The following is a 27,326-nucleotide window of genomic DNA, read 5'->3' on the forward strand; positions in this document are numbered from 1 at the left end:
TTCCCTCCAAATGTAAAAATTTGACCCTATGCCCACCCTGATATCTGCCCGATCCTTTAAAGAATCTAGAGGAGTGAGAAGAACCCTTCCTCTCTTCATCCTCCCAAAGGGTTCCACCTAAAAGGCCATCATTGTGTGTTTATCAGCATCACATTGATAGGAACATCCTGAGTCTAGGGAAGTATGAGTAATTCAAAGATCTAGCTTATATGTTTCAATGTTTCAATCAGAGAGGCTCTTCTAAACTTATTTAGTGACCAATACCCTAGATTTATTCCAAGTGATCGAGTAAATTGGCTTAATAATGGAATTTCAGGCCTAGAAAGGACCTTGGTAGCCATAATGGAAAACAAGGACCATTTCAAAATAGCCAACAACGTTCATGTTTGAAGGCTTCCTCATGGAGAGACCTTGTTAGCTCTCAAGATGGCCCATTTCTTTTAGACTGTCCAATAGTCTAATAGTTTTACACAGGTGGTCTAATTTATTGAATATGTTCCCAACTTATTCCTGAATCATTTTGCTTGATTTTTGTGGCCTTGGAAATCTGAAAGAGAAGCTCTTGATGCCAGAATTAGCTAGCTGGGGGTGGGGGAAGGATCCAGCATGGCTCATAGCAATGTCGTTCCCCCCCACCAAATTCAGAAAATTTAATCAGCATTTTGTTTATGGGATTTTCTAAATAGGACAGAACTTAGGCCTCAGTCAGAGAGGGGAGTTGGCATTCCTCCACGACTTTCTTTTAACCTATTAGAGTTATATGTATTTGACGATTGGGCTTTTGATCAACTGCAATGGCTCCTATGTAGCTCCTGTTTTACTCTGAAGAGATAATGGGGGTTAGTATACAGATGGTATTTTTCTAATAGTTTTTCATAAAAACATCAAGTTTATACTAGCCTATGCGCTTCCTCTTTCTGCCTATTTATTCCTATTCCTATTTCCTATTGTTCCTATTTCTGCCTGTTTAGGACCAAACAGGTCACATTTAATCTTTCTGATTGACTATTATTCAAACATCTACCAGATCTCCCCCCCCCCCCCAAAGTTTTTCTCTTCTTCTACAGGATAAACTCCCTCCAATGCTCATTTTCTACTCATTTTCCTTTGTATTCAAATCTTCTCATCTTGTCATTTTTTAGATAAGCCTTGGCTCCTTTGATGATGATGCTGTGTGTCCTTATTCTTGAAGAAGACCATAACATCAGGAAGATGAAGCCAGGACAATTGAATATGAGTGAGGGGGGCTATGTTAAGTCACCAGTCTCACTTTCTCCTCCAGAGCCATCTTTGACTAGATATGAATCAGATCAATTTGAGATAACCCTAGATGAAGGCAATCAGGATTAAGGTCACACAGCTAGTAAGGAAGTATCAAATATCTGAGGTTGGATTTGAACTCCTTACTCCAGGGCCTGTGCTCTATCCTCTGCACATATAATACTGCTAATACAATACAACTCAGTTTAATTCAGGAAACATTTATGATGGCGACTATGTGGTCAGCACTGGAGAAAGGAAGCAAAGCAAAGCAAAGAGTAAAGCAGTCCTTATCCTCAAGGAGTTTTCATTTATAAATAAAGTAAAAACAAACTAAATTTTCAATGGTTGGGAGATGGCACTGTGAATGATTGAAATCACAATATGACCTGACTGGTAGCTAGTTTAGTATTATATTTTTGGTAATGATTATGGTGATGATGATAACCAAAACAGAAAAGGTCTCTAATCACTAGGTATAACTTGATGTTATACCTGTACCCCAGTGATATTTCCTAGCTGTGTGATCATGGAAAAATCCCAAGTCTCGGCTACTTCATCTATAAAATGGGAACAATACTTCCATTACCTGCCTCACAAGATTGTCATAAGAAAATGCTTTGCAAACCTGAGAGCACCAAAGGGTGCTTTTGATGATAAGCAAGTACTCTCATAATTGTATAAAGGTAGATTATTACTTAGCTAATCATCAGTTGGGATTGTGTATATATTCCCACACCTACAAACACATATTTGCAGATCTGAAACTTTCCCTTCCATATGGAACACCTGCTCTGCCTTCCAGAATGCAAGCAACCAAAGAAGGATGAAAGGGAAGCCTGTTTTTGGATTTTGTTTATTTAATAGCAGGTCACCTTTCTTTCTATTAATGTACCAGTCCGCTCCCCATAAAACTCCACCCTCTCAGGGGGAAAAAAACCCTTGCCTGCTGGCTGTTGAGCCTGTAAACACAAGCTGAAAAGGTCCAGATGCTGCTGCTTCATTTACAGGGCCAGTAGCCTGCCAGGTGATTGACATATGGCTGCTTGGGAGAGTATCCAGTGGAGTCCAAATAGGACCCTCTGCTAGCCAGCTTAGCACAGTTGGGTACTCTCTACTGGCTTCAAAAATGTTTCAAGTGAATGTAAACAGCCTTGGGATCACCTTCTGAGAATTTTCTTTTGTGAGCAAACTAAATGTAGCCAATTTTAGTCATCTAGTCATAAGGATTAGTCTTGTTTTCTCATTAGCAGAATTTCTGGGGTATCCAAAGGTGGAATGTTCTATGTTTTGTTATGGACAGTTAGATATAAGCAATAATCCTGGGTGTTTGTTTGAAGTCATTTTCAGACCCCGATGCCTTCTTCCTCTTCTCTAACACCTTTATGGGACTTTCGAATCAGCCTTGCTGCCTGTTGTCTATGTGGCATCTCCACAAAATAAATTGGGAGATGAGGGAATGAGTGTAATGTCTTGTACATCAATTTTTCTATTTCAAGCTTGATCAAATTTCTCACCTAGCCATGGCTAGGACAGGAAGGAGAATTAGAAATTATTGGGAAGGGGGGGATGCTTAGTTAGAGGATGATGGGAAATGGGCAGAGAATATGCAATATCCAAAAAACCATGGGTATAGAATATCACATGTTAGAAGAATGCTATCCTATGTCAGCAGTCTCCAATATAGTTTAATTTCAGAAAGTATATGGGTACTTTGACATAAACTTTAATTGAAAAAAAAAAACCCTGAAGTCGCAATAGGAATATAAATTCAAAAGACAGCAGAGTTACTATTAAATTCTCATCATCCTGAAAATCACATGAAATTTGTTTTGCAAAAATCCAGTCTTGTCCCTATAGCTCTCAAAATTTCCCTTCCAACCCTCCTGAGAAGTATCATTTGGGGGATATTTTCTGCTGCTTAAAAAAAAAATCTAGATTGCAAACAGTTAAAAGACTGAAACTCTGTGGGATATGAAAAGCACTTCACGACAAGCTCTTCCAGAGAACACTTTTTTTTTGGTGCCAGAGGAAGAGTATTTAAAAATGCATGACTGACAAACAAAAATATCTGCCAGTTCGGGATGCAAGTGAAAGCTGATGGCAAGAAGTGATATCTAAATCCTGAAATACCCAGTTTTCCGAGAAGCAATGATCTCTGTGAGGTGCCGAGATAATCATGTGTGATAATGTGCACACCTCCATGCAGGCTCCTGTTGCAAACCAGAATTTGTGAGATGTCAGAGCAGGGTTTTAAATGACTATATAATCTGTGATATAATTTCAAAAAATCACTTTGTAAGAATCTAATTTTATTTGAGCTTGAATAGAGGAGTATTGGGAATAAATTTCATACTCAATTCACCCATTAAGATCTCCCTTTTGGGGGAGGCTGTCCTAAGAGTGTCATATTTTAAAAAGCTATCTGTTGCCTTTTTTCTTTTTATTTTCATAGCAGGATTACATGTAATTATAAAAACAAGGGGTGAAAACTAAATGTCAAACAACAGAAGGATGGTTAAGTCAATTGTGGTACATTAACATAATGGAGTATCTAATATCATTAAGGGTGACAAGCACGAGGAGTGAAAAAAAATCTGGAAAGACCTTTAAAGCAAAGTAGGAGAAAAAGACAATAATGTGATGATGACTGAATACTAAATTGAAAGGCAGAAGTATAAGTAGCCGAATAAGCCAAAATATCCAATGGGGAAACTTAGGGAATGACTCAAGTTTGTTTTTTATTATTTAGGCCCTGAAATTGATTAAAAGTAAATAGTTACTAGTCAATCAATCAGAATGCATTTGTTCATCATTTTTTTTGTATGCTAGGAACTATGAAGGTACAGGAATTAATAAAGACATAAATAAAACCGTCTTTACCCTTGAGGAGTTTCCAGTCTATTGGGAAACAGCAACATGATTATAGGTACATGATCATACAATGCATTCAGAGTAATTTTTGTATTAAACAAACTCATGATTTTGATGTTAGTAATAATGACATTTTAAATAAATAAAATATTTCTTTTTACATACATTTGCATCCAGATCTAAATTGTAAGCAAGTCATTTTGAATGTAAGAAATAATCTCAAACCACAGAGGTTCTTCAGTTGTAATCAGGTGCATTTCTTATGAACAAGGAAAAAGAACAGCAATTTAGAGCTGGAAGAACCTTTAGACATCACCTCATTTAAACCTTTTATTTTTTACAAAGAAACTAAAGTCCAGAGACCTAATGTGATTTTTCCAGGTTCATAACTAATAAAGTTGGAGGCTATATATAAGCCTAGGTATACCTGACTTCTAGTCCAGTACCCAATCCACTATTCCAGCTACTTCAAGACAGTTATCTTTAACATGGTATTAGTATTCCCAGGATTTATCTTGTATTTAACCAGGAAAGTTGTAAGAAATGCTTAGTCCAGAGATATTGATTTAAGATCTTTCTACTTAGGTGATGATGATGATGGTGATGATGTCCTTTGTTCTCAAAGAAGACCATGACATCAGGGAGGCAATACCTTGGCAAGTTAGTGAATTGGATTTGAATGAGGGGATGTTCTTCTCCAGAGCCATCTGGGGTCCAGTGGCCAGATAGGAATTGTTCAATTCCTTGGATGTGAGGTAATCAAAGTTAAATGACTTGCCCAAGGTCACATGACTAGTAAAGTCTGAGGTCCTATTTGAACTCAGGTCCTCCTGATACCAGGGTCAGTTTTCTATGCACTGTGCTCTCAAGCTATCCCTTCCAGCTTTAAATCTATGATCCCATGAATAGACATCAGACTATGTATTTCTCTGTTGGGATGGGACATGAAAGAGAATTTTGATTGCATCTGTTTCGTGCAATATTTCTAAAAGAGAGATGAGCTGCTATGGATTTTTATATGTAAACTCATCCTTCTCTCCAAATAAAATGATAGGGGGGGGAACCTGGAAAATTTGAGGAAATTCTGACTCAGCTTTTGGTTTCTGATACTTCACAAGCCTGGTTCCCCTCCCTCCCCTCTGACTTCTCAAGCAAGAAGGAGTTGAATTTCCTGGGGATTCCTTGCACCAGCGGTCAACACCCTTGTTTGGGCTGCATTGTCTATCACTGAAATGAGGAGATATATACTAGAAGAGACTTATATAGGCTGTATAATTCATGGTGGCAGCAGTTCTGTCTGGAGAGCATGAGCAATTTAAAAGGGAGATTCATTAATTTCAAAAAGAGAAAAAAATCCTAAAAACACAACAAATCACTTCTCAGATGTATGAAAAGATAAGCTCAGAAGTATGACGAATACCATCAAATATCCTCATAAAATGGAACACTATCTGTGGATGGTTCAGTGAGAAGAACACTGATTCTAGAGTCAGACTTAGATTTCAATTATGTTTCTGATGCTTTCTACCAGTATGATTTTGGGCAAATAATTTAAACTCACTTGGGTTCAGTTTTTTAATCTATAAAATGAGAAGCTTGGAGTGTATGATCTTTAGCTCCTATCCAATTCTATGAGTCTATGATTTCTTACAATCAAGATAACATTCAATAGTCCACTTTGGAAAAAATACATTGATCCATAGATAGAGATGTGATACAACCATCAGTTAATTCTACTGATGGATCAGTCAGTCTACTCTTGCCTTTTCACCTTGTGAGACTATAGTCCATGTTTTCTTAGGACCCTTCCCTAAAGGCTCTATCCAAAAAGCTGGAGGCTTTAGTTGGTGGTGTTTAATTTTGAGGTGCTCTTAGCACTCAGATTGTCCCTTCTCCAATACAGTATAATCAGCCCATATCTGTTTCCAGCCATTTGTCAAAGATAAGATCTTTTATAACATGCCTTTATACGTCAAATAAGGGGAAGATGCTATGGCTTTCTGATTCCACCATTCCCATTACCTTTCATTCTGTTGAGATTCTGTATCAGAGAGAAGAACTCATACATGGATTGTGAATTGGTTCCACTGAAGCCAGTATGAAGAAGACTCTTCTCCAAGGAAAGTCAGAACTCTCCTTTGAGGATAGACTTCCACTGAAGTCCCCCTCTTATCCATCATCAAGATGTGGATTTGACTTTGACTTCTCAAAGACTATGACAGGGGTCCTCGATAGTGGTGAGTATCACTAGGCTGGAAAAGTCTTCTGGTTAAGATTTGGTGATGGAGTTTATATCTTCTTTCTAAAAATCACCTCATCACTAGGGCAGAGGCAGGGTGATGAGTTTTTCAGCCAGTCCCATTCCAAGATAAAGGAAGTCATAATCTGAATTAATGAAAGGAGTACGCATAAAGAAGAAATTCCAGATCCTTATATGATTGAGAAAAGTCTGAGGCTACAGAGGGCATCTAGGTGATACAAAGGATAGAATATTAGGTTTAGAGTCAGGAAAATCTGAGTTCAAATCTAGCCTTAGACACATACTAGCTGTGTGTCCCTGGGCAAGTCATTAATTCCTATTTGCCTCAGTTCATCATCTTTAATGGGGACACATTGGTAGAGGATATGGTAAACCATTCTGGTACCTTTGTCAAGAAAATCCTATGGACAAAAAGTCCATGGGGTGAAGAAAATCTAGACACAACTTAATGACTGAATAACAACAACAAAGGTTATACCAATTACATACGCCATCATCAGAGAACTTGTTTAGATTTCATTAAGCCATAATAACATGACATTATATAGATATCTGCTCCTTCAAAGTTAGAAAATGTACTATTTAAAAAATAGAATCCACATCCTTAGCAAATTCATGAAAGTGTTTGGAGTGGTACAATGAGCATGTCATCACTCCTTAAGACATAGTAAGTAATCCTTTTCTTTTTGTAAGATATAACTTAATCCAAGAACAATTTTATGATATATGAGGCCAAAACTCTAAGGAAAATTAGTTTCATGATGCAAAAATGTCATAGAATTTTGCCAATATTTCTTTCAAAGGAGAAAATTTAAATGCAGACCATTAGAATGAATAGCCTACAGAGATCAGCCTCGTTGTCTTTCCATCTGACCACATCTATCATCACTATGAGGTATTGCTTCTTTGTTTCTCTATCTTTATCACTTGGTATACAGAAGGTGCTTAATACTTGATGCAGTTTTAAAAGACTACTTTTTATTTATCTATTCCCCACATTAAAGTTTTTGAGCACCACTACCTTTACTTGATTTGCGAAACAAAATTAGAATTTAAATATTGGTATTTGGTTTGGCGACATGGTTTCTTAAAAACATAATAATCAATTTAATTAAATACAAGTTGTCCCCAAAGTCTTAGTGCAATTTTAAGCAATTAAAGTTTAAATTAAATTAAAGCAATTAAAAATTAAATCTTAAAACACCACAAAGGCTTTTGGAATCATGCTGTAAGTACTAAATATCTCCTGCCTATGTAACACATAGGAGAGAAAAAATTTTAGAAGAAAAACAGAATCTCTGTCCTCAAGGAGTTTATATTCTAGGAGGGGACAAATCAGAAGTATAAATAATTATGGTATACAATATTATATGATAAGGGAATCTGAGAGATGCAAATAAAATATTATGTGAGGTTTGGGAGTGGAGTAAAGTCATAAATTGGGATGATAGTTGTAATAGGAAGAAGGGATGTTTCCATGGAGACAGTTGCTATTGACTTGGGTTTGAATGGATGCTTAGGAAATCAGTGGGTGAGGAGAGCACCTCATTGGTATAAGAACTTTCAGTAGCAAAAATAAAGAAGAAAACTATGGAGGGGGCAATATATAGAAAGAGAAAATAGTGTGGTAAAATAGGGAAAAAAAACTCTGAGGCACTGGCTTTGACTATTTAACACCTTTTGAACTTAGTCTAATCACTTAATTTCTCTGGATCTGAGTGCCTTAAAATGTAAAATGAAGTTGATTTTTTGTTGACCTTTAAAGGCCTTTCAAGCTGTAGAACTATGATTTTATAAATATTCGAAAATATGGAGAGGCAGAGTGGGTCCAAAAAGTAAATAACATTGAAGGTCAAGCTCAGAAGTTTCATCTCTACTAATAAGAAGATCCAAGTCAATGTGGTGGCATTGGGAAAGGGCAGGAGGGTATGAGTAGATGTCACATTGGATCCATATAAAAATGTGAGAAGTCATGGAATGTTCCTCTTTTGTAGGACTATGTATTTACTTTAGACCATAGGAGAAGAGCTGCCCTGAGACATTCCAGAACCTCTTAATAAAAAAAAAACCCATCAACCCTCATACATGGTAGCTGTTAGGTTAGATGGGTGGACTTGGAGTTAGGAAGTCCTGAATTCAAATCAGACCCCAGAAACTTACTGTATAACTGGGTCACACAGGGGCTTATCCCCTCCTAATTTCTATCTTCCTCAGTTTCTTCATTTGTTAAACAGGGAAAATAATAGCATCTATCTCCCAGGGTTGTTGTGAGGATTTAATGAAATAATAATTATAAAGAAATTTACAAGTATTAAAGTGTTATAGAAATGTTATTATTATTTCTATTATAATTAATTATAAATTGACCGTGATCCTCTTCCATTTACCAAATATGCAGTATTGGTCAGTTAACAAGTATCTATTAAGCATTTGATATGGACTTTGTCCTCAAAGACGATCATGGTCAGGGAGGTGATGTCATGACAAGCATATGAATTGGATTGGAGTAAAGGGGGCTGTGCTAAGTCACCAGTCTCACTTTCTCCTCCAGAGTTATCTGGGTCCAGTGGCAAGGTATCAATCAGGATGTTTGGAGATGGTTCTGGATGCGAAGTGATCAGGGTTAAGTGACTTCACCAAGGTCACACAGTTAGAAAGTGTCAAGTGTCTGAGATCACATTTGAATTCTGGTCCTCCTGCCTCCAAGATCAGTGCTCTATCCACTGTGCCACTTAACTTTGCCACTATAATTTGGGTACATTGCTAACCAATGAGGATACAAAGAAAGGCAAAACTTCATGATCCCACCACTCAAGGAGCTTACATTCCAGTGTTGGAGACAAAAATCAACCAACTATGTCTATGCAAGATATGTACAGTATTGTTGTGATTGTCATTTTTTCCATTTTTGGAAGAGGATTCATGACATGATGGGGTAATGTCTTGGCTTGCATTTGAGTTAGATTTAACTGAGGCAAAGTTGTTCAAAGTCATCGGTTGCACTCTCTTCCATAGTAATTAAAGTCCAGTGGCAAGGCAAAAGTCAAGATGACTGGTAATGGCCCAGTATGGCACCAAGATGACCTTGGTGTCTTCCATGCTAACCCAAGCTCTAAATGCTCCCTAATACCTGCTCAACTGCCTCCATGGCTATTGGAACAAATTATTAACATCTGCCCATCCCACTGGGGAAGTCTTCACATCCTCCTAACTCACCAATGGATTTGAGGATCATAGGTTATCCTTAACCTGGTTTAGTCTGTCTGCTGAGATGATTTTACTGGAGTATGGCTGTTGCACATGCTACGAATTCTTGATGCTAGGGTGAGCATTGGGTGAGGTGTGGACACCCAAAGTGGATGAGCAAACCTTTACACTCATTCCTGAAGACCCCTTTTGCCCCAAGATTTACAAATTTAAATAATCATAAGAAAAGCCCTAGCAGTGGGGGTAGGGTGTAGAAGACAATGAGAAAGATCTCCTGTAGAAGATAGGATTTGCAGTCAGTATCAAAGGAGGTCAGAGAAACCAACGGTGAATGTGAGAAGAGACCCTTCTGGGTATGTGGGACAACGAGTGAAAAATGGAGTCAGGAGACAGAGTATCATTTTCAAGTGAGTTCGAGAAATCTGGTTTCATTGGGTCAGAGTATATTGGGGGAGCAAATAATAAGCAGATGAGGAAGGTAGCAAGGATCCTAAAAACAACTAGGGATGATATTTCTAAGCTTTATTGGGATTTTTGGGGGGGTCATGGGAAGGACATAAATGCTCACATGTATATATTAACTATAATATATATAATATACATTTATACATGTATACAATCTCTCTCATAATACTAACCTGTTATTTCCTCTATTCAAATGTTAATTCCTCAAGGGACTATTTTTTTGCCTTTGCGTCTCCAGAGTTTAGCAAATTAATATCTCATTAGCAAATAATATCTTATTAGCAAAATTAAATATCTCATAAATGCTCATTGACCTGCAAGAGGAGAAAGGAGGAATGAATACATGTATTCCTAAATATTTCACTGAGATGCCTTCATATCTGTTCCCAGTATGTCCTATGGTTGCTAACTGATTTGGCTGATGAAAAACAAGAGGCATTCTGACAAAATAACAAGTGTTTTGAGAATTTCTCCAAATACAAAACTAAATATGCCAGAAATGGAGGATAGCAACACAAGCATGGTAACGCTTCGCCTACATGGAACCCAACTCTTTGGAAATCTTACCAAGCCTATAGGAGATGACATTCATAAGGTACTTAGGAAACACTAAAATGCTAGATAAATGTCATCTATGATTATGATGATGATGATGATAAGCCTTGCCAAGAAAAACTTCCTTTGAGTAGTCAAAATGAATAAATGGATAATAAAAAAGCACTTATAAAGAAAGCACTTTCTCTTTGCCAAGAACTCTATTCTAATTGATGAAGAGACAGATATCCAAACAAAACAAAGTCCATGCCCTGAAGTAGCTTACATTCTAGTACAAAGAGAAAGCATATAGAGAGGAATGGTGACCGGGGAGGTTTAGAAAGTTTTACAAGGAACCATGAGAATAATTTCAGAAACAACGATAGTATCAATTTGATTATTGCTCCAGACATGGATGCTTAGGAGAAAGGTAGTAATGAAAAAAAAATGGCCCAGGAGTCCCTGGGAAGCAGATATCATATCATTATAGTCCTTTTTCAGGTAAGGAAAACTGATACCAAGGGAAACTAAATGAAAGGTCATGTATGTGGCAGGCATTAGTGGCAGGAACAAAGGTCCTTTGACTTGAGTTTGCTTTCTAATGCACCCAATGACCTTCATGCATTGAGGTGAAAATATATAAGTATTTTTACCTTACTAAATTAAAAATGGATTTTTGGATGCTGCGCAGTCATTTTTAATAATTCATTATAAATCTAAATGTTCATTTCCAGGGAAATTAAATTTTGTCGACCAACAGAAAAACAAATGAGTTGGTGCTAAAATCAATTTGATCAAGTTTAATAGAAGACATTGGTGAAGAAAATTTGTTCTAATCTGCCCAGACAGAAATACATAAGTTAATCTATTCCATGATTGAGGCCACCCAGAAAGACTAAATATGGCAAATATTAGAAACCACAGAAGTGCAGAAAATGCATAATTAGCATAAGGCCGAAGAAGTACAGCTGATTTTCTCACCAACCTACACAAATATTTTGTACATTATAATTAATTTTTCTATGAGAATTAGATTAGCTGCAGTGTTGATACTGCCAGGGTAAAGATGTATAATTTATCACTGTTCTAGAAGATATAATTCTCATATCACATATATGTCACTTCTAAGTCAACTCGTCCTTGAGCAAAGTCTTTATTGCATCATTTAATGGCTGGGTAGCTATTCCCAAAGTTTATCTAGAAATTTTAATAACTTTTTGACTTTCCAAATCAAAGTAAAAAAAGGTAAAATTAGTGGTAAAGTATAATACAAAATTCCATTTCAAAGTAATTTTAGTATCCCATGGTCATATGCTAAGGATCAAATTCCACCCTTGGTATAGACAATGATATAGAAATATTTTATAATAGGGAAATACTTTATATAACATTTGAATTGCATTACTAGAATGAATATTGGGTTAGGATTAGAAATCTGGATTCACATCACAACTTGCTATTTTCTAACTGCTTGACCATGGATAGATGAATTTACTCTGAAACTCATTGTTCTCATCTGCAAAATATGGGGGTTGGACTAGATGACTTTTTTAGATTTCCTCCCAGCTCTAATATTATTCCCACTTTACAAATGAGAATACCAGAGTTAGAATCCTATCAAAGATACTTAGTAGCTGTCTGAATTTCAGGCAAGTCACTCTTTTAGCCTCAGTTTCCTCATCTGTAATGTGGGGATAACAATAGTACCTAATCCACAGAATTGTGACGATAAATTGATCTTTACCCATATAAAGTTCTTGGCAAACTATCAAGTAAAATGTAAGTACTATATAACAATAATAATAGAATATTCCCCCACTTTACAGCAACTAAGTAGTCATAATATGATCTTTGATCCTCTTAACAATTCTGGTTTGCCTCCTTCATATGTTCCTAACTTATCAGTGTCCTTCCTAAAATTGGCCCCTCTGAACCAAATCATGTCCAAGTTGTAAAGGGATTATGACATTCCTCTCTTTGAGCACTTTGGTGTTTCATTGGAAGCTATGACTGAATTAACTTCTTTTTTGGCTTCCATATCATCCTGTCCACTTTTGGAGAGTATAATCAATTAAAATTTCCAGTTTTTTTCACATAAATTTGTTGTCTCATCTTGCATCTCATATATGACCCAAATGTAGGATTCTATAGCTTTACCTTTTAAATTTAATCTTAGACATTGGGCTCATCAATTTGAGATTTTTTTTTTTGGATCTCTACTATCATTCAAATGTTAGCTTTCCTTCTAGCATTATGTCATCTGTTGATTGTGATGACCCATTGGAATTCTTTAGTAACAGCCAATAATACATTTTGCTAGAAGAAACCACAAGGGCATTTATGGTTTTGAAAATAAAAAGCCTGCATAGCCTGCCAAAAACACGAGCAGAACAAGTCACAAACACAATATTGCACGGAGAAAATTCTGAGATTGGTATAGGGCATAGGACAGATATACTAAACCATATATATCAGAATAGGGAGGACTTGTGGTAATCACCATTAGTCCAACTCCTCACTGTAAGTCAGACATTTAGGTAGTGCTGTCTTCTGTCAGAAAATAGATTTTAGGAGCAAAGCACAAGGCAAAAGAACAAATGTCCATTGGGTAAACCCAATGAATATTCTGATGTCACTGTTGCAATGGAACACTAAGAAATAACAAAACAAACAGAATCATAAGTAACAAAACAGAGGTCCTGGGGCTTCAGGAAGACAAATAGCCAGCTAAAGTCCCTGAAGTACAGTTGCTTTTACTCAATCTGGGTCAGATCATTCCCTCTGCCCTTGACAGCACATCCACCTTGTGGTTGCTAAACAATGTTATGTTTGCTCTGGTATGCCTTTCAACAACCAATTTTATTAAATCATCTGTCTCTCTGACACATCTAATGAAATCATGTTTATGATCAGCTTAAGTAGCAAGGAGGTACACATTTTGACAGCCAAGATACTCATAGAAACTGAAACATGCATCAGCCATATAATTTTCTAAGTGTTTGTCATGTCTTCAAGGCCACATGCTAGTTACTCCTTTTCTTTTCCTTTGACAGAAGTCAGAACTTAAAAGATCGTAGTGACATAATACTATCCATATCTGTATCTGGAGGTAGCTGGGTGATGCAGTGGGTAGAAGCTTGGACTTGGAATCGGAACGACATGAATTCTAATCCTTCTCAGACACTCAGGCCATAGGAAGTCACCTAAACTCTGTCTAAGCCCTCCTCTATAAAATGGCAACAGTAAGAGCACTTGCTTCACAGGGTTATTGCGAAGATAAAATGAAGTAATATTTGTAGAAGTGAATGGCAAACCTTAATGCATTTTTTAAATGATGGCCACCCTTATTAGTTACATCTCTTCATCATCTCTAGCAATCTATGCTTCTTAGTCAAGGGTCATTGTTTGTAACACACACACAGACGTATTTTGAGGTCCATCCATTTAAAGCTGGCATAATGATGAACATGTTGGGGACTAACAACTTGATTTGCTATGGATAATTCTAATTATGTAGAAATTACGTATTATAATCTCACTGGTTAAATGTCTTGGGGAGGGGGAGCTGCAAGGTCTTTAATGTATCAGCATATCAAAACAGAGAAGAAATAAAAACGGAGTTAGACATCAACTGTATAGAATATTTTCATAGAAAACAAATGAGAAAAAGTCATAGTATCCGGCAAATTATTTAATCACCTAAATAGTTACTAAATCCTTCTCTCCAATGTAATTAGTGGTTATTTGAATAGGGGTCCCCAAATATGCCTTTCTAGTGATAAATGAAGGCAGGGACTCTTATTAAGTTCCTGATGCTAATAAGAGTTATAGATTTATTAAAATACTTACATCGCTCTCATGACCTTCACGAAGGTTGTATGTGAGATCATGCTGAATATCTTCCACAAATTTGTGAGCATATTCTGGGTAGAGGTCTAACACTTCAAAGAGTCCTTTGAGGATAATGCATTGGAGATCACAGTAGGTGAGTGCTTTCACATCTGCATTCGTTTTAATAACTTGGTCCTTAATTGAGAGGTTTGCTCCAATTAAATCGCCTTTCCCTAAAACACATGAAAGGTAAAAAAAAAAAGCAGAGGTATAAAAAATTCTTAGACAAAACTTAGACTTTGAGCTATCAACCTTCACTTCGTTGGAATCAATCTGAACATTAAAGCTGAGTTTTCTTTCCCTAGTACATAAGAATAGTATACTATAGAGCAACAGAAAGGGAAGGGATCTGGACATGGTCCTGACAGGGTTTATTAAGAAGTGTTAAGAGTCATTTGGTCAAAGAACGTGAACAAAGCATTTATAGAAGAAATATTGTAAATCATCATGTGCTGAATTGAAAAAGTCACCATATTATTATGATATGATAAATGTAAATCAAAGTTCTGAGATTTCTTTTCACAAACATCCAAAATACCAAAGATAATTAAATTGGAAATAGTCAGTGTTGGAGAGGTTGTTGGAAATCAGGTACAATAACAGTCTGTTGTTGAAGTTTCAAAATGGTTCAATGATTGTAGGAAAAAAAAAGACAGAAACTTAATTGTTCCTATGCTTCTATGCTTTTACACAAAAATGCCTCTATTGTGGAGGTATCCAAAGGAGGTAAAAAGACTTTAAGAAATTGCATATTACAAAATATTCAGGGAAGCACTTTGGTGGTAACAAAAACCTGGAATATGTTATGTACTAATTAATAAAGGAATAACTGAATAAATTGTGACCAAAGTATATAATGTTGTAAAATATGCCATAAGAAATGAGCAACATAAGGAATTACAATAGCATTAAAAGATTTGTATAAAGATTCAGTGCAGGAAGCATACCTAGAAAAACTATATACATACATATATATATACATATATATATGTATACATATATATGACTACCAAATTATGGGCTTTGCTTCTCAGTTATGCTTAAAAGTTTTATTGTTCTGTTCAAGCTTAATGAAGTGAACTGGTTATTTCTAAAATGACCTCCAAATGTTTTGAAGTCATGCATGCATCTCCTAACATGTCTGCCTCACTTGTCTTTGAGAACTGATTTCCTTAAAGATTGAAGAGATAATGCTAGTAAAATTCATTGAGTTCTCAGAGAAGTGTATGGCATTACTGTAAGGTGGCAGTATGGTATTATTATTGTTAACGCTCATCCAAGATTCTATTTCCAACTGGTAACTTTCCTTCCAGTAACTCATACAGTACTTTATTCCTTTCAGCCATTAATTACTTTCTATTTTGTGGGCCTGAATTCCTTAGGTTCATGTATCATCCTCTTCACCCTGGTCATTTTCTACCTTAATGTTGCTCATATATGTTGCTATTTCCTATTTTCAGTCTTGCTCTAAGATTTGTAATCAAATACTTATAACTGTTGTGATTTCCCAGAACAATCTCATCTTACCCATCCATGATGTGCTATTTTACTCTATTAGAATGTAAACTTCTCAAGGACAACCACTGTTTTGCTTTTGAAGTTGTATCCATGATTCCTAGCACATAATAAATGTTTAATAAATGCTTATTAATTAATCAATTCTTAGATATATGTCAACAGACTTGTTTGCTGATATTTAGTTATTTCATATCCCCCTACCAAATTTTAAGCATTATGAGGGCAGACATATTATATTTTAATCTTTACCCATAATTCCTAGAACAGAACTCTAATTATCCAGGTGCTTAATAAATAATTGAATATGTTTTATTAATTATTCACTTCCACAATTATTTTCTCATAAATATTAATTTTTCCAGAACACAGTGGAATACTAGGGTAGAGGAAAGAATAAATATGGAGTCAAAGCTTCTAGGTCCATGTCTCAGCTCTGTTCCTTATTACCTGAGTAACTTTGAAAAAAATTATTCCCCCTTCCTGGATCTCAGTACCTTCATTTCTAAAATAGCAAGGTGGACTTTATGATAATGAATATTACTTTCAATTCTAAATCTTATGATGTAATAAATTGTCTCTCATTCAATATGAAGACAGGAGATCTAAGAGTCAAGGTTAAGTGGTGTAGTTACGATTGCAGAAAGAGTTGACATCATATCAGAATAAACAGAATGCCTAATAGGGAGTTGATAATGAAGATGAATAAGGATTAGTATGAAAGCACCACTGCCCTTGATGAATTCAATTCTCTTGGCCTAAATGAACTACTGTAACTGGTCCTGAAATTACAAGTGGATGTGATTACTGAGTCACTGTCAGTGACATTGGAAGGATTTGTGGGGAACAGAAGACATACAGTGGGACTAGAAAAGAGCAAATATTCTAGGTTTCTGAATAGGAGAATACAATCTGGAAAAGATATATCATTGAAACTGACTTGAATTTCTCAAAAAACATTGTGATGGAGAAAGTTTTAACGACAAAGTGCCTTCCTGACTTCATCAAAAACAGGTAATCGCAGTCTAACATTATTTGGTCTTTAGATTTGGTTATTAAACTAGCTGATTAGGGAATCCTATGATTATCTAGACTTTTGATCAAAGTGGTTGTCAAGGTATTTAGGTCATTCTTATAGAAAGGTTTGAGAGATTGTGGGCTGGGGGATTGAACATTTAGATAGATTTAGAAGGGTAGCTAGATAGCTGATCTTTGAGTCAGAAAGATTCGTCTTCCTGAGTTCACATCTGTTCTTAGTCACTTACTGACTCTGTGTTCCTGGGCAAGTCATTTAAATCTGTTGACCTCAGTTTCCTCATTTGTAAAATGAGTTGAAGAAAGAAATGACAAACCACTTCAGTATCTTTGCCAAGAAAGCTCCAAAGACATTCATGAAGAGATGGATTCAACTGAAAAATGACAGAACCAGAACAGCAACCATAACAACAACCACACACAATGGGTAGCAAGTAAGGCAAAAAGCTTTTATTAAGTGTCTCCTGTGGGCCAGGTACTGTGCTAAATGTTGGGGGTACAAAGTCATTACTGGCTCGCTGACTTAGAAGTTTTTCCATGGAGTGCTTTAATCTACATTTGACCTTGTAAAGACTAAAATTTTTATCAGTAACTTTGATGAAAGCATAAGCGATATCCTTATTGGATTTCCAGGTGACACAGACCTAGGAACAATAAATAGCTCCCTATATATCAATTAAGATAATGAAAGTTTTTTACAATCTATAATGTTAAGTCGAATCTAGTAGTTTGACTAAAATGATTAGGTTTTAGTGGAACCACAAATTCAATGGGAGCCATGAGTTTCATATGGCAACTTTAAGTAACTCATGTAATAGCCTTCATTTGAAAAGCATAACCTCCAGGAATACGTAGGAGATGGTGTTGCTATATTCTGTCCTGTCCAAAACATAGCTAGGCAGTAGGTGGTGCAGTGGATAAAAAGCTAGAGCTGGAGTTAGGAAGGTTCATTTCTCTGAGTTCAAAATCTGACCTCTGACACTTACTATTCTGTGACCCTATGCAAGTCACTTAACCCTATTTTCCTCAGTTTCCTCAACTATAGAGTGAACTGGAGAAGGAAATGACAAACCATTCTCATATGTTTGCCAAGAAAACTCCAAATAGGGCCCGAAGACTCAGACATGACTGAAAAATGACTGAACAATAACAGCCTAGTGAAAGACGATCAGAATGGTGACAGGTCTCAAGTTCTTTCTATGTGAAAATTCATGAAAGAAAGCCAGGGATGTTTAGACTGGGCAAGTCTAAACATTGAGGAAAGCATGATATGTTCTTCAAGCATATGAGGGATTTTCACATAGAAAATTGCTTAGACTTGTTTTTCTTGGTCCTGTGGGGTAAAAATAGAAAAAAATGGAAACAACCAGGGAATTTATTCTTGATACAAGGAAACATTTGTTCACCATGAAAGCTGTCTAAAAGGGATGGAAAAACTTGAGACTACTGGATTTCTTAGTACTAGGACTCTTTAAACAATAACAGCTTGTGGGGTACATGTACTTCAGTTTCTCTTCATATTCAGTTTAGATGAGATGGATTTTGAGTTCTTTTCAACTCTGAAATTCTATGACTTGCTGAAAAAAGTTAGAGGTTATTTTTTTTTCAAACTCTCTCATTTTACAAATGACGCAATTGAGTCCTATAGAGAGGTTAAATGCCTTGTTGGAATCATAGAGATCTCTTAAATCCAATCCAAGTCTCTTTTCTCAGTTTGATCCTATGGCCCAATCTGAGATCCCTTCCGTGTCTGAGTTTCTGTTACTCTTTGAAAAGCTTCTGTGACTCATCAGAAAATCAATCTTACTTCAGGACTTGAAGAAAAAAGATAAAATGATTAAACAAATCAATGAAACTTTGGATTAAGATGCTCATAAATATTTGTGGCAGACAGAGTATTTTTGGCTTTTTCTATTGTGAATTGCATCAGGGTGCTAACTCTGAATTTAGACACTTGCTACTTTGAGTTGATTGACAGAAGAAATAACACTAAAGTATCACTGTGTGCAGGGTTTTCTTAGATTGTATGAAGGTCACATTGTCTTTAAAGACTTTGGATTTGGTTGTTTGTTGCTGTTACTAATTCTAATTACAGGCATTATGCTACTTTAGTTTTCCATGGTTCCATATAAGGAACTGATGAGGTGACCTACTTGCCAAAGCAAATCTCTCCATAAGCACAAGTAAATTCATTCCATTCCATCTTCTCTAGCAGATTCCTTTTATCCTCCTTCCTCTCACTCACATCCAATAATTGCCTGTCTACTAACAGCTTCCCTTTTACCTTCAAACATGTCCATCTCTTTCATGATCAAAAAGACCCCTTTCATTGGATCTATTTATCCTTGCTAACTTATCATGCAGTAGCTTCTCCTCTCTCTCTCTCTCTCTCTCTCTCTCTCTCTCTCTCTCTCTCTCTCTCTCTCTCTCTCTCTTGGTGAGATTCCTTGAGAAGGCCATCTACACTTCTTAACTTTCTATAGTCTAGATTTTAAAGAGATCATTTAAGTGACTTGACTCCAAAATTATCAATGATCTCTTAATTACTAAATAAATGGATATTTCCCTATCCCCTTTCTTGTTACTTTTCAGCTGCCTTTAGCCCTGTAAGTCATTCTCTTTTCTCCTTAATACTGTCTTCTCTCTAGGTTTCCATGACATTACTCTATCCTCATTCTCCTATCTGCCTAACTACTCCTTCAAAACTTTATTTTCTGGATCATCATTCAGGCCATGTCCACTAAGAGTGGGTGTTCATTAGGGTTCTCTTCTGGGTCCTTTTTTCTTTTCCCTCTACATATTTTTACTTGGTGATCTCATCAGTTCCCACAGATTCTCAAATCTACTCAACAAACCCTAACCTTTCTCTTAAATCTCTGGATTCCAATATCCAATAACATATTGGACATTTTAAAATGAATGTCCTTTAGACATATTAAATTCCATGTCCAAAACTGAAATGATTATCTTTCTCTCCAAGCTCTTTGTTCTTCCTAACTTCTTTATGACTGTAGAGTTTACCACCATCTTTTTTCGTCCTCTGAGTTTACAATTTCGATGTCACTTTATACTTCTCAGTCTCATTTCTTATATACAACTGTTGTCATGTTCTTTTCATTTTCCCATTGTGGATATCTCCTTTACTTCCCCTACACTGCTACCACCCTGGTACAGGCCATCAGCCTCTCATATCTGTACTATTGCAATAGCCTGCTTCTGGTCTTTTTTCACTCCAGTCCATCCTCCATTTTTGCTGTTAAATTGTTCTTCCTGGAGTCTGACCAAATAATTCCTACATCTCCCTTTCTTCTCATTCAATAAATTCCAGAGGTTCTCTATCACCTCTAGGATCAGATATGCTTTCTCTCCAAACAATAAGCTTCTGAAAGATAAGATCATGCATCTTTGATTCATTAAAAATTATGTTGCTTTTCTCATAACAGAAAGGTACTCCTTATATGTATTATATACATGAATCAGTTTCTACAAGCTACAAGAATAGATCTAGAAAGCAATGTAAGCCAATAGGAAGAATAAGGAATTTAGAATCAGAGGACAGAGGTTTATATCCCAACTCTGTCACTTACTGCCTGGAGAACTTTGACCAGTCACTTAAATTTTACAGGGCTGAGTTCCCTTCACTATGAAATATTTTACATCATTGTCATCATCGTCATCATCATCATCATCATCATCATTAGCAGCAGCAGCAGCAGCAGCAGCAGCAGCAGCAAACACCAAAAACAAAATTCACCACCACAACAGGAACAGTTAGGGGTTGCATAGTACTTTATGGTTTTCAGAGAGCTTTACAAATATGATCTCATTTTGTCTTTAAAAAATCTCTCGGAAATGAAATGCTACAGAGACAGAGTTAACAGTGATTTTTCCAGTCACACAGCTAGTAAGTGTCTGAGGCCAGATTTGAACTCAAATCTTCCTGACTCCAGCTCTGGAGTTCTCTGCCATGTCACTAGATGACTCAGTCCTTTTAAATTAAATCTACACTACTTAGAAGTCAAAAAGAGTTGTTCATTAAAGATGCTGCCTCAGTTTCTCTTTTTAATTATACTTAGAGATGTGGTGTCTTTCAAAGGTCATTTTTCACATTTTCTATATGGTTCAATTCATTTAGTAAAGCTATGCTATTTCTACAAGATAAAGAATCACAGTTCATATTGTAGCAGCTAGTATTTGTGACTCCTTTGGGAGACAGTGATTAGATTCCCTTTAGTCTTAATTGATCAATTTGGGAGTACAGTGACCAGTTAAAATAACTGCCAGATTCTCCCCCTAAATCAATCAGTCAAATCACCAAGTATTTATTTAGTATCTTCTTTGTAGTGGGCACTGTGCTAGATGCTAGGGATACAAAGACAAAAGCAACAGTCCCTTGCCCTTCTGTTATGTTCAAGTCAGATCCTTAATCTGCCTCTAACTAGCTATCTGGCAGTGAACAACATACTATACCTTCTTGGACCTCAGTTTTTTTTTTTTTTTTGCCTGTAGAATGAAGGGAGTAGACTAGCTAATTATGTCAGGTGTTTACATACATTAATTTACATAACATTTCTTTTGACAACAATGCTGCTGTTATAAAAATAAGGCTAGAGAAATAAAGCAATTTTCCTGTGTCACATAACTAGGAAATCTCTGAGATGGGATTTGAAGTCAAGCCCTCCTGACTCCAAGGCCAGCCCTCCTTCTGTCTCATAGTTATCCTCAAAAAACCCTTTGAGCTCTACCATTCTGTGTGATTCTATTACTCTCTGCCATTTCCTAATTAGAAAATTGTCTGTTGGGTAAAATGTGTAAAAATGATGCATCTGTGAGCGATTCATCCTCCATCTATAACTTAGACTTGCTTGTAATTAGACAGTCAAATGCCATCTGTAACATGTACATTTGTCTGTTACATTCACCCATTTTATTTTTTAGAAGAAACTTATCATATATTAAATAAGGAAAACACCATTATTTTGAAATAAAATGAAAGTATATAGGGCGTACCAATTGGTGTCTACTATTTCAACATATGCTGCTCCAATAAACCAGGTTATGTGACACCTTCTGGTGGGGACTAGAGAACTGGGTGGCTTGGGCAGATTTATTCTGGGACATCTGTTGGCCAATATCTGTTTGCGATCCTGTTATAGCAGCAACAATCATTAATTTATATTGAGGATGGCACTATGTGTATAGGATAAAAAGTAAGGCAAACTAAGGGAGAATGCTGGCTCTCAACTTTAGGTGTGAGAACTTGGGAATGGCATTTCAGGCTCATTAAACCTCAGTTTTCTAATCTTTAAAATAATCCTTGCATTTATTACTTTAGAGGACAGTGGAAGAATGCATCCCATAGGGGCAGCTAGGTGGTGCAGTGGATAGAGCACTGGCCCTGGAGTCAGGAGTCCCTGGGTTCAAATCCCAGTCTCAGACACTTAATAATGACCTAGCTGTGTGGCCTTGGGCAAGCCACTTAACCCCATTTGCTTTGCAAAAACCTAAAAAAAACCCAACAAAAAAGAATGTATCCCATAGCTTTATAGTGCTATAGAAATATGAGCTATGATAATTACTACTGATCATACACTTTTGAGGTACCTATCAATCATAGGAAATCTTGCTTCTGACACACAGTAGTCTGTGTGACTTTGAGGGAGTCACTTAAACTATTGATAACACTCTAAGACTTTAACTTGAGGAAAAAGTACTTAATTTGGGAGAGAGGATTTTCTCAGGAGGGAGTTTTCCTCTAACAGAAAAATTACAGATCAATTCCCTAGTCCCATAAATCATATTAAGAAAGTCAGATCTAGTTTTGTTTTACTTTCTGAAAAAAATTTCATTGTTACATATCAAAAGTCAGATATTTTTACACGATAGCTAAATATCTAAAGGATATAAACAAATGATCTTCTGGAGAAGACAAAAGCAAGTTAACAGTCATATGTTGATTGTTTTTGTTGGAAAACATGTTTGTAATCCTCATAATAGGAAAAATGCAAAGTAGAATATAAAAGATGACGAAAGATGATAACAGTTTGGGGAGAGAGGAACCCTACAACATTATTGTTGGAGCTGTGAATTTATCCAAGTCTTATTGAAAACAATGTGGAACTGAGTTCAAAAAGAGACTACATTTTTGTATCCTTGTGTCTATAGAATCACAGAATTAGAACTGGAAGAGACCTTAAAATTTATTAAGTACAATCTCTTCATTTTCCAGTGATGGAAATTGAGATAGGAACAGGTAAACTGTAAGGGTATCTGAGGCAGGATTTGAACTCAGATTTTCCTCCCTCTAAATTTAGTGTTTTACCTGTGACACTACCTAGCTTTTGCCAGTTTTGAGTGTTTATCCCAAGGGTATCAAAAACAGAAAAATTCCCATATATATCTTTGAGTAGGAAGGTTAGAAATCAGACAGATGCTGTTGGACACAAAATGTATTGTTTCCTTCCACTGCCTTTCCTTTTCAGCAGAGAGACTTCTATGAGGATTGAAATAGTATTGAGAAATGATAGGATTGTAAAAAACAGTAATCAAATATTAAAAAGTCAAGTATTCATCAAATGGGAAGACTGTTCTGAACCGGGAGAAACTGGGTAATACTTCCTAGACTGCACTTAGACTTGAAGTCATGAAATCAATCAATCAACAGTCATTTTATTTATATGCCCATTATTTGCCAGGCATTAGAAAATTGTGATTCAAATATACAGAGCTTTTACTAAATCTGTTTACTAATGAAAAAGTTGTCACTGAAAAAAAGCAAGCGTGTAGAAATTTCTAAAAGCATTGAAAACCAGAATGTGGGTGGTGTGGAGAACTCATGGATGGAATTATGTGACAATTTTTGAAATTTTTCCAAAGAAAGCAGAGAATACACTTAAACAAGTGGAAAATCCAGTACATTGTATACCACAAAGGATGGCAGCATGATGTGGAAGCCTACAAATTTGCACTGTATTATGTTCTCTTGTGAATGATCTTTTAGTATTTTATTTTGAGACTTTTCTAGTTAGTCAAATTTATTGTTGTTATCACAACTATTTATTGCAAGAGGACAAGAAAATATGAACACATCATAAAGAGCTTAAATTTTTCATTTATCTCTTAGAAAGTTTGTTTTGTTGATGGTTTATAGCATTTAGAATAAAATTAAAAAGTCATATTTTTTGTTTAAAAGTTGTTTTTTAAAATGTTTTGAAAAAGGAAAGACTCACTCTCAAGAAAAGCTACTTTTTATAGAACTTAGAAATATTAAAGAAAAATTTATGAAATCATTCTTTGAAAGATAAAAATAGACTTTGGTTCTTAGTAGAATTATGGTGTTAGCAGGGGCCTTAGCTTCAAAGATCATAGAACTAAGCTTAGGAGGGGTGGTCAGAGACATGGAAATCTCCGAAAATATTATATATATATATATATATATATATGTATATATATATACATATATATATATACGTACACACACACACACACACACACACACACACACACACACATATATACACACACAAAGGTATTTGTTCTCCTGTCATGAAGACAAATGACATGACCAAAATCCTTATCTTTTCTGGTTTGTAATGGTGGGAAGAAATAGGGAATATGAGTTTGCAAATTAGAAAGACATCAATGACTAATTTTTATTTAATAAGCTCTAAGAATTAAAGAGAAAATTTGAAGACAAGAAACAACGATGTCTTTACTAGATTCTGACACTAAGCGAGAGTGAAGTTCCATAGGGTTCTGGGAATATTTTGGAATAATGTATGTATGTATATATATATATATATATATATATATATATATATATATATACACACACATATATATATATATAAATGTATATGTATTTTAACAGTAAAAAAATCTACAGTTTGTATATGTGTGCACATCCTATTTTAAACAAAGGGAAACTAGTCCTAGACTAAATAATGGTTTAAAAAACTTGAAAGTTGGTGGAAAACTTTATTAATGGTTAGTTTTTGTATTATTTAACCATTGTTCTAATTTTACATTTTAAAAATATAGTAATTAATAAGCATTATTTATTTCAGAGTCTTATTTTTAATTTGTTTAGTAGAAGGTCATGGTACCACACCCAGGAGAAGCTTACTTCTTGTTTCCTTAGCAACATCACTTAGATCTTATTGTCTGTTGAACAGCTTTTTACACAAATCGCTAAGTGGGTACTCAGAGGTAGTGAACAGTTTTGTAAATGAAAAAGTATAGCTTGGTAATAACACGTTAATATGATGATGATGCTGATGTTAGGTAACATTTATATGGAATCTGCTATGTACTAAGACACCATCTAAGAGTTTTACAAATATTATCTCATTTGTGATTGGCATCACCATGGCTTTAAAATAAGGTGTATAATTTTCAATTGTGTCAATGACTAAATATGGGCAAAAGCAAACTGTTGAGCCCTTATTAAGATACAGGATGGTTAGTAGATAGAAGAAGAGCCTTGGAGTCTGGAAAGCCTGAGTTCAAGTCCCTGACTCATATTGGTGGCAAGTCAATTTATAATAATGTATCAGTGGAAGACTTCTATACAGGATATTCCTCAAAACAATGAAATCTGAGACCTAGAATCAATGTATTTTATTAGACTTTTTAATATACTATTAAAAGCAGCACACAAAGTTCTTTGGAATAATTTTATAACATTTGCACTGACATTACCCTAAAAGGTCATCTTTGATAAAACCTCCTCCATATTTCACTGATGGACAAAATATTTTTTAGAAAATTAGGAAGCTGATTATTCTACAGCCCACAATTTTCACAAATTGACTTATGAACTTGCTGTGAGAATTATAAATCAAGAGATTATATTATCCCCGTGATGAAGTTTCCTTAACTGGCACAAATGCTCATTTTTCCTTTTTAGACAGGAATACCATGCTTAGCTCTTTCCTCTCCTCAATCTTAATTCTCTAAATGAGTTCTTAGAATATTTTAACTAACATTTGCACAAGATAGAGGGAAATTATATCATAGTATGACTTTTTGCTATATGCATTTTGATATAATATGAGTCAAACCATACAACCATAATGAATGAAGCTTAAAATGTCATTTAGTCTAAATTATTTCTGAATGCAATCATTCTTCCTATACCACTCCCAACAAGAATTCTGGAGGGAAAGAATGCATACACATGAAACTATTAGAGAAAGATTAAACCTTATTTTATATAAGAAGATTCAAGCTGGAGAAAACTTAGATATGTAATATAATTTGAGAAAACATTCAGAGACAATTTTAAACTTAACTAACATCAGAAAAATTCATTCTGGAGAGAAAGCTAATGAATGGAATGATTCTTGAGAAACTTACAGTCACCTGTCAATCTTTATTTGCTATCAAATAATTCATATTAGAAAACTTAATTTTGCACCATTTCAGTGGTGGAAAATTGGTTCAGGGAAGTTGAGCTTCCCTGTTTTCTGTGCTAATACATCAATTTATTGTAAAGTTCTAGCTGACATTATTTTTTTTAGAATAAGTCAAAACCTATCTCTTGATAACTTCTACTCATTGACACTAAATAAGGAAGAAATTCACTACTTTTCCCAGATAATTATTCTTCAAAAATTTGAAATTGCTATGCTTTTTTTGAGGCAGCAATGCATTTTTCTCAAAAAAATATTCCTTGGTAAGTTGGGACCACCAATTTTTTTAGTAAAAAGGAATACCAGTAGTTCCAAGGAATATGTTATTACACTGATTGTTTATTTCTGTAGTTTGTCAATAATCCATTTAAGATTCACCACACAAAGAATGGCCAATATTCTCCCAAACCTGAGCATGAACATTTGAAAATTCTCTCTCTCTCTCTCTCTCTCTCTCTCTCTCTCTCTCTCTCTCTCTCTCTTCTCTCAGCGTTAGTGTTAAGTGACTTTCCCAAGGTCACACAGCAAGGCAATTATTGAATGTCTGAGGCCGTATTTGAACTTAGGTATTCCTAACTCCAGGGCCGGACTCTATCCATTGCACCAACTAGCTGCCCTGAAAATTCTCTTAATGAAGATAAAGTTACATTGTCTTTTTAGAAACCACATTAAAATGTCAATCAATATTTAGCTTTTAAGATAATAAATGATACAAATTGAACTATTGATCTATTGTGTAAATATTGTGTAAATATTTGTGTAAATTGTGTAAAAATTGTTTAAATATTTGTGTAAATATTGTTTAAAGATTAGGTCTCTCTATCTTGCATAGGCTAGAGGGCACAGGCTATTCATGGGCATCCTGAACCCAC

The 27,326-nt window shown here is 35.5% G+C and overlaps 1 protein-coding gene across 1 annotated transcript in view; it reads right to left on the minus strand.

The window, feature by feature from the left end:
- KCNH8 (potassium voltage-gated channel subfamily H member 8) overlaps positions 1 to 27,326 on the minus strand; it is a 421,014-nt gene that overhangs the window by 56,112 nt on the left and 337,576 nt on the right. The window contains exon 11 of the mRNA XM_074195058.1: positions 14,450 to 14,664. Within this exon, the coding sequence (XP_074051159.1) occupies positions 14,450 to 14,664 (215 nt within the window). The remainder of the gene's footprint in view (positions 1 to 14,449; positions 14,665 to 27,326) is intronic.

The sequence above is a fragment of the Macrotis lagotis genome, chromosome 7 (genome assembly GCF_037893015.1).
Source record: "Macrotis lagotis isolate mMagLag1 chromosome 7, bilby.v1.9.chrom.fasta, whole genome shotgun sequence".
Classification (NCBI taxonomy): Eukaryota; Metazoa; Chordata; class Mammalia; order Peramelemorphia; family Peramelidae; genus Macrotis; species Macrotis lagotis.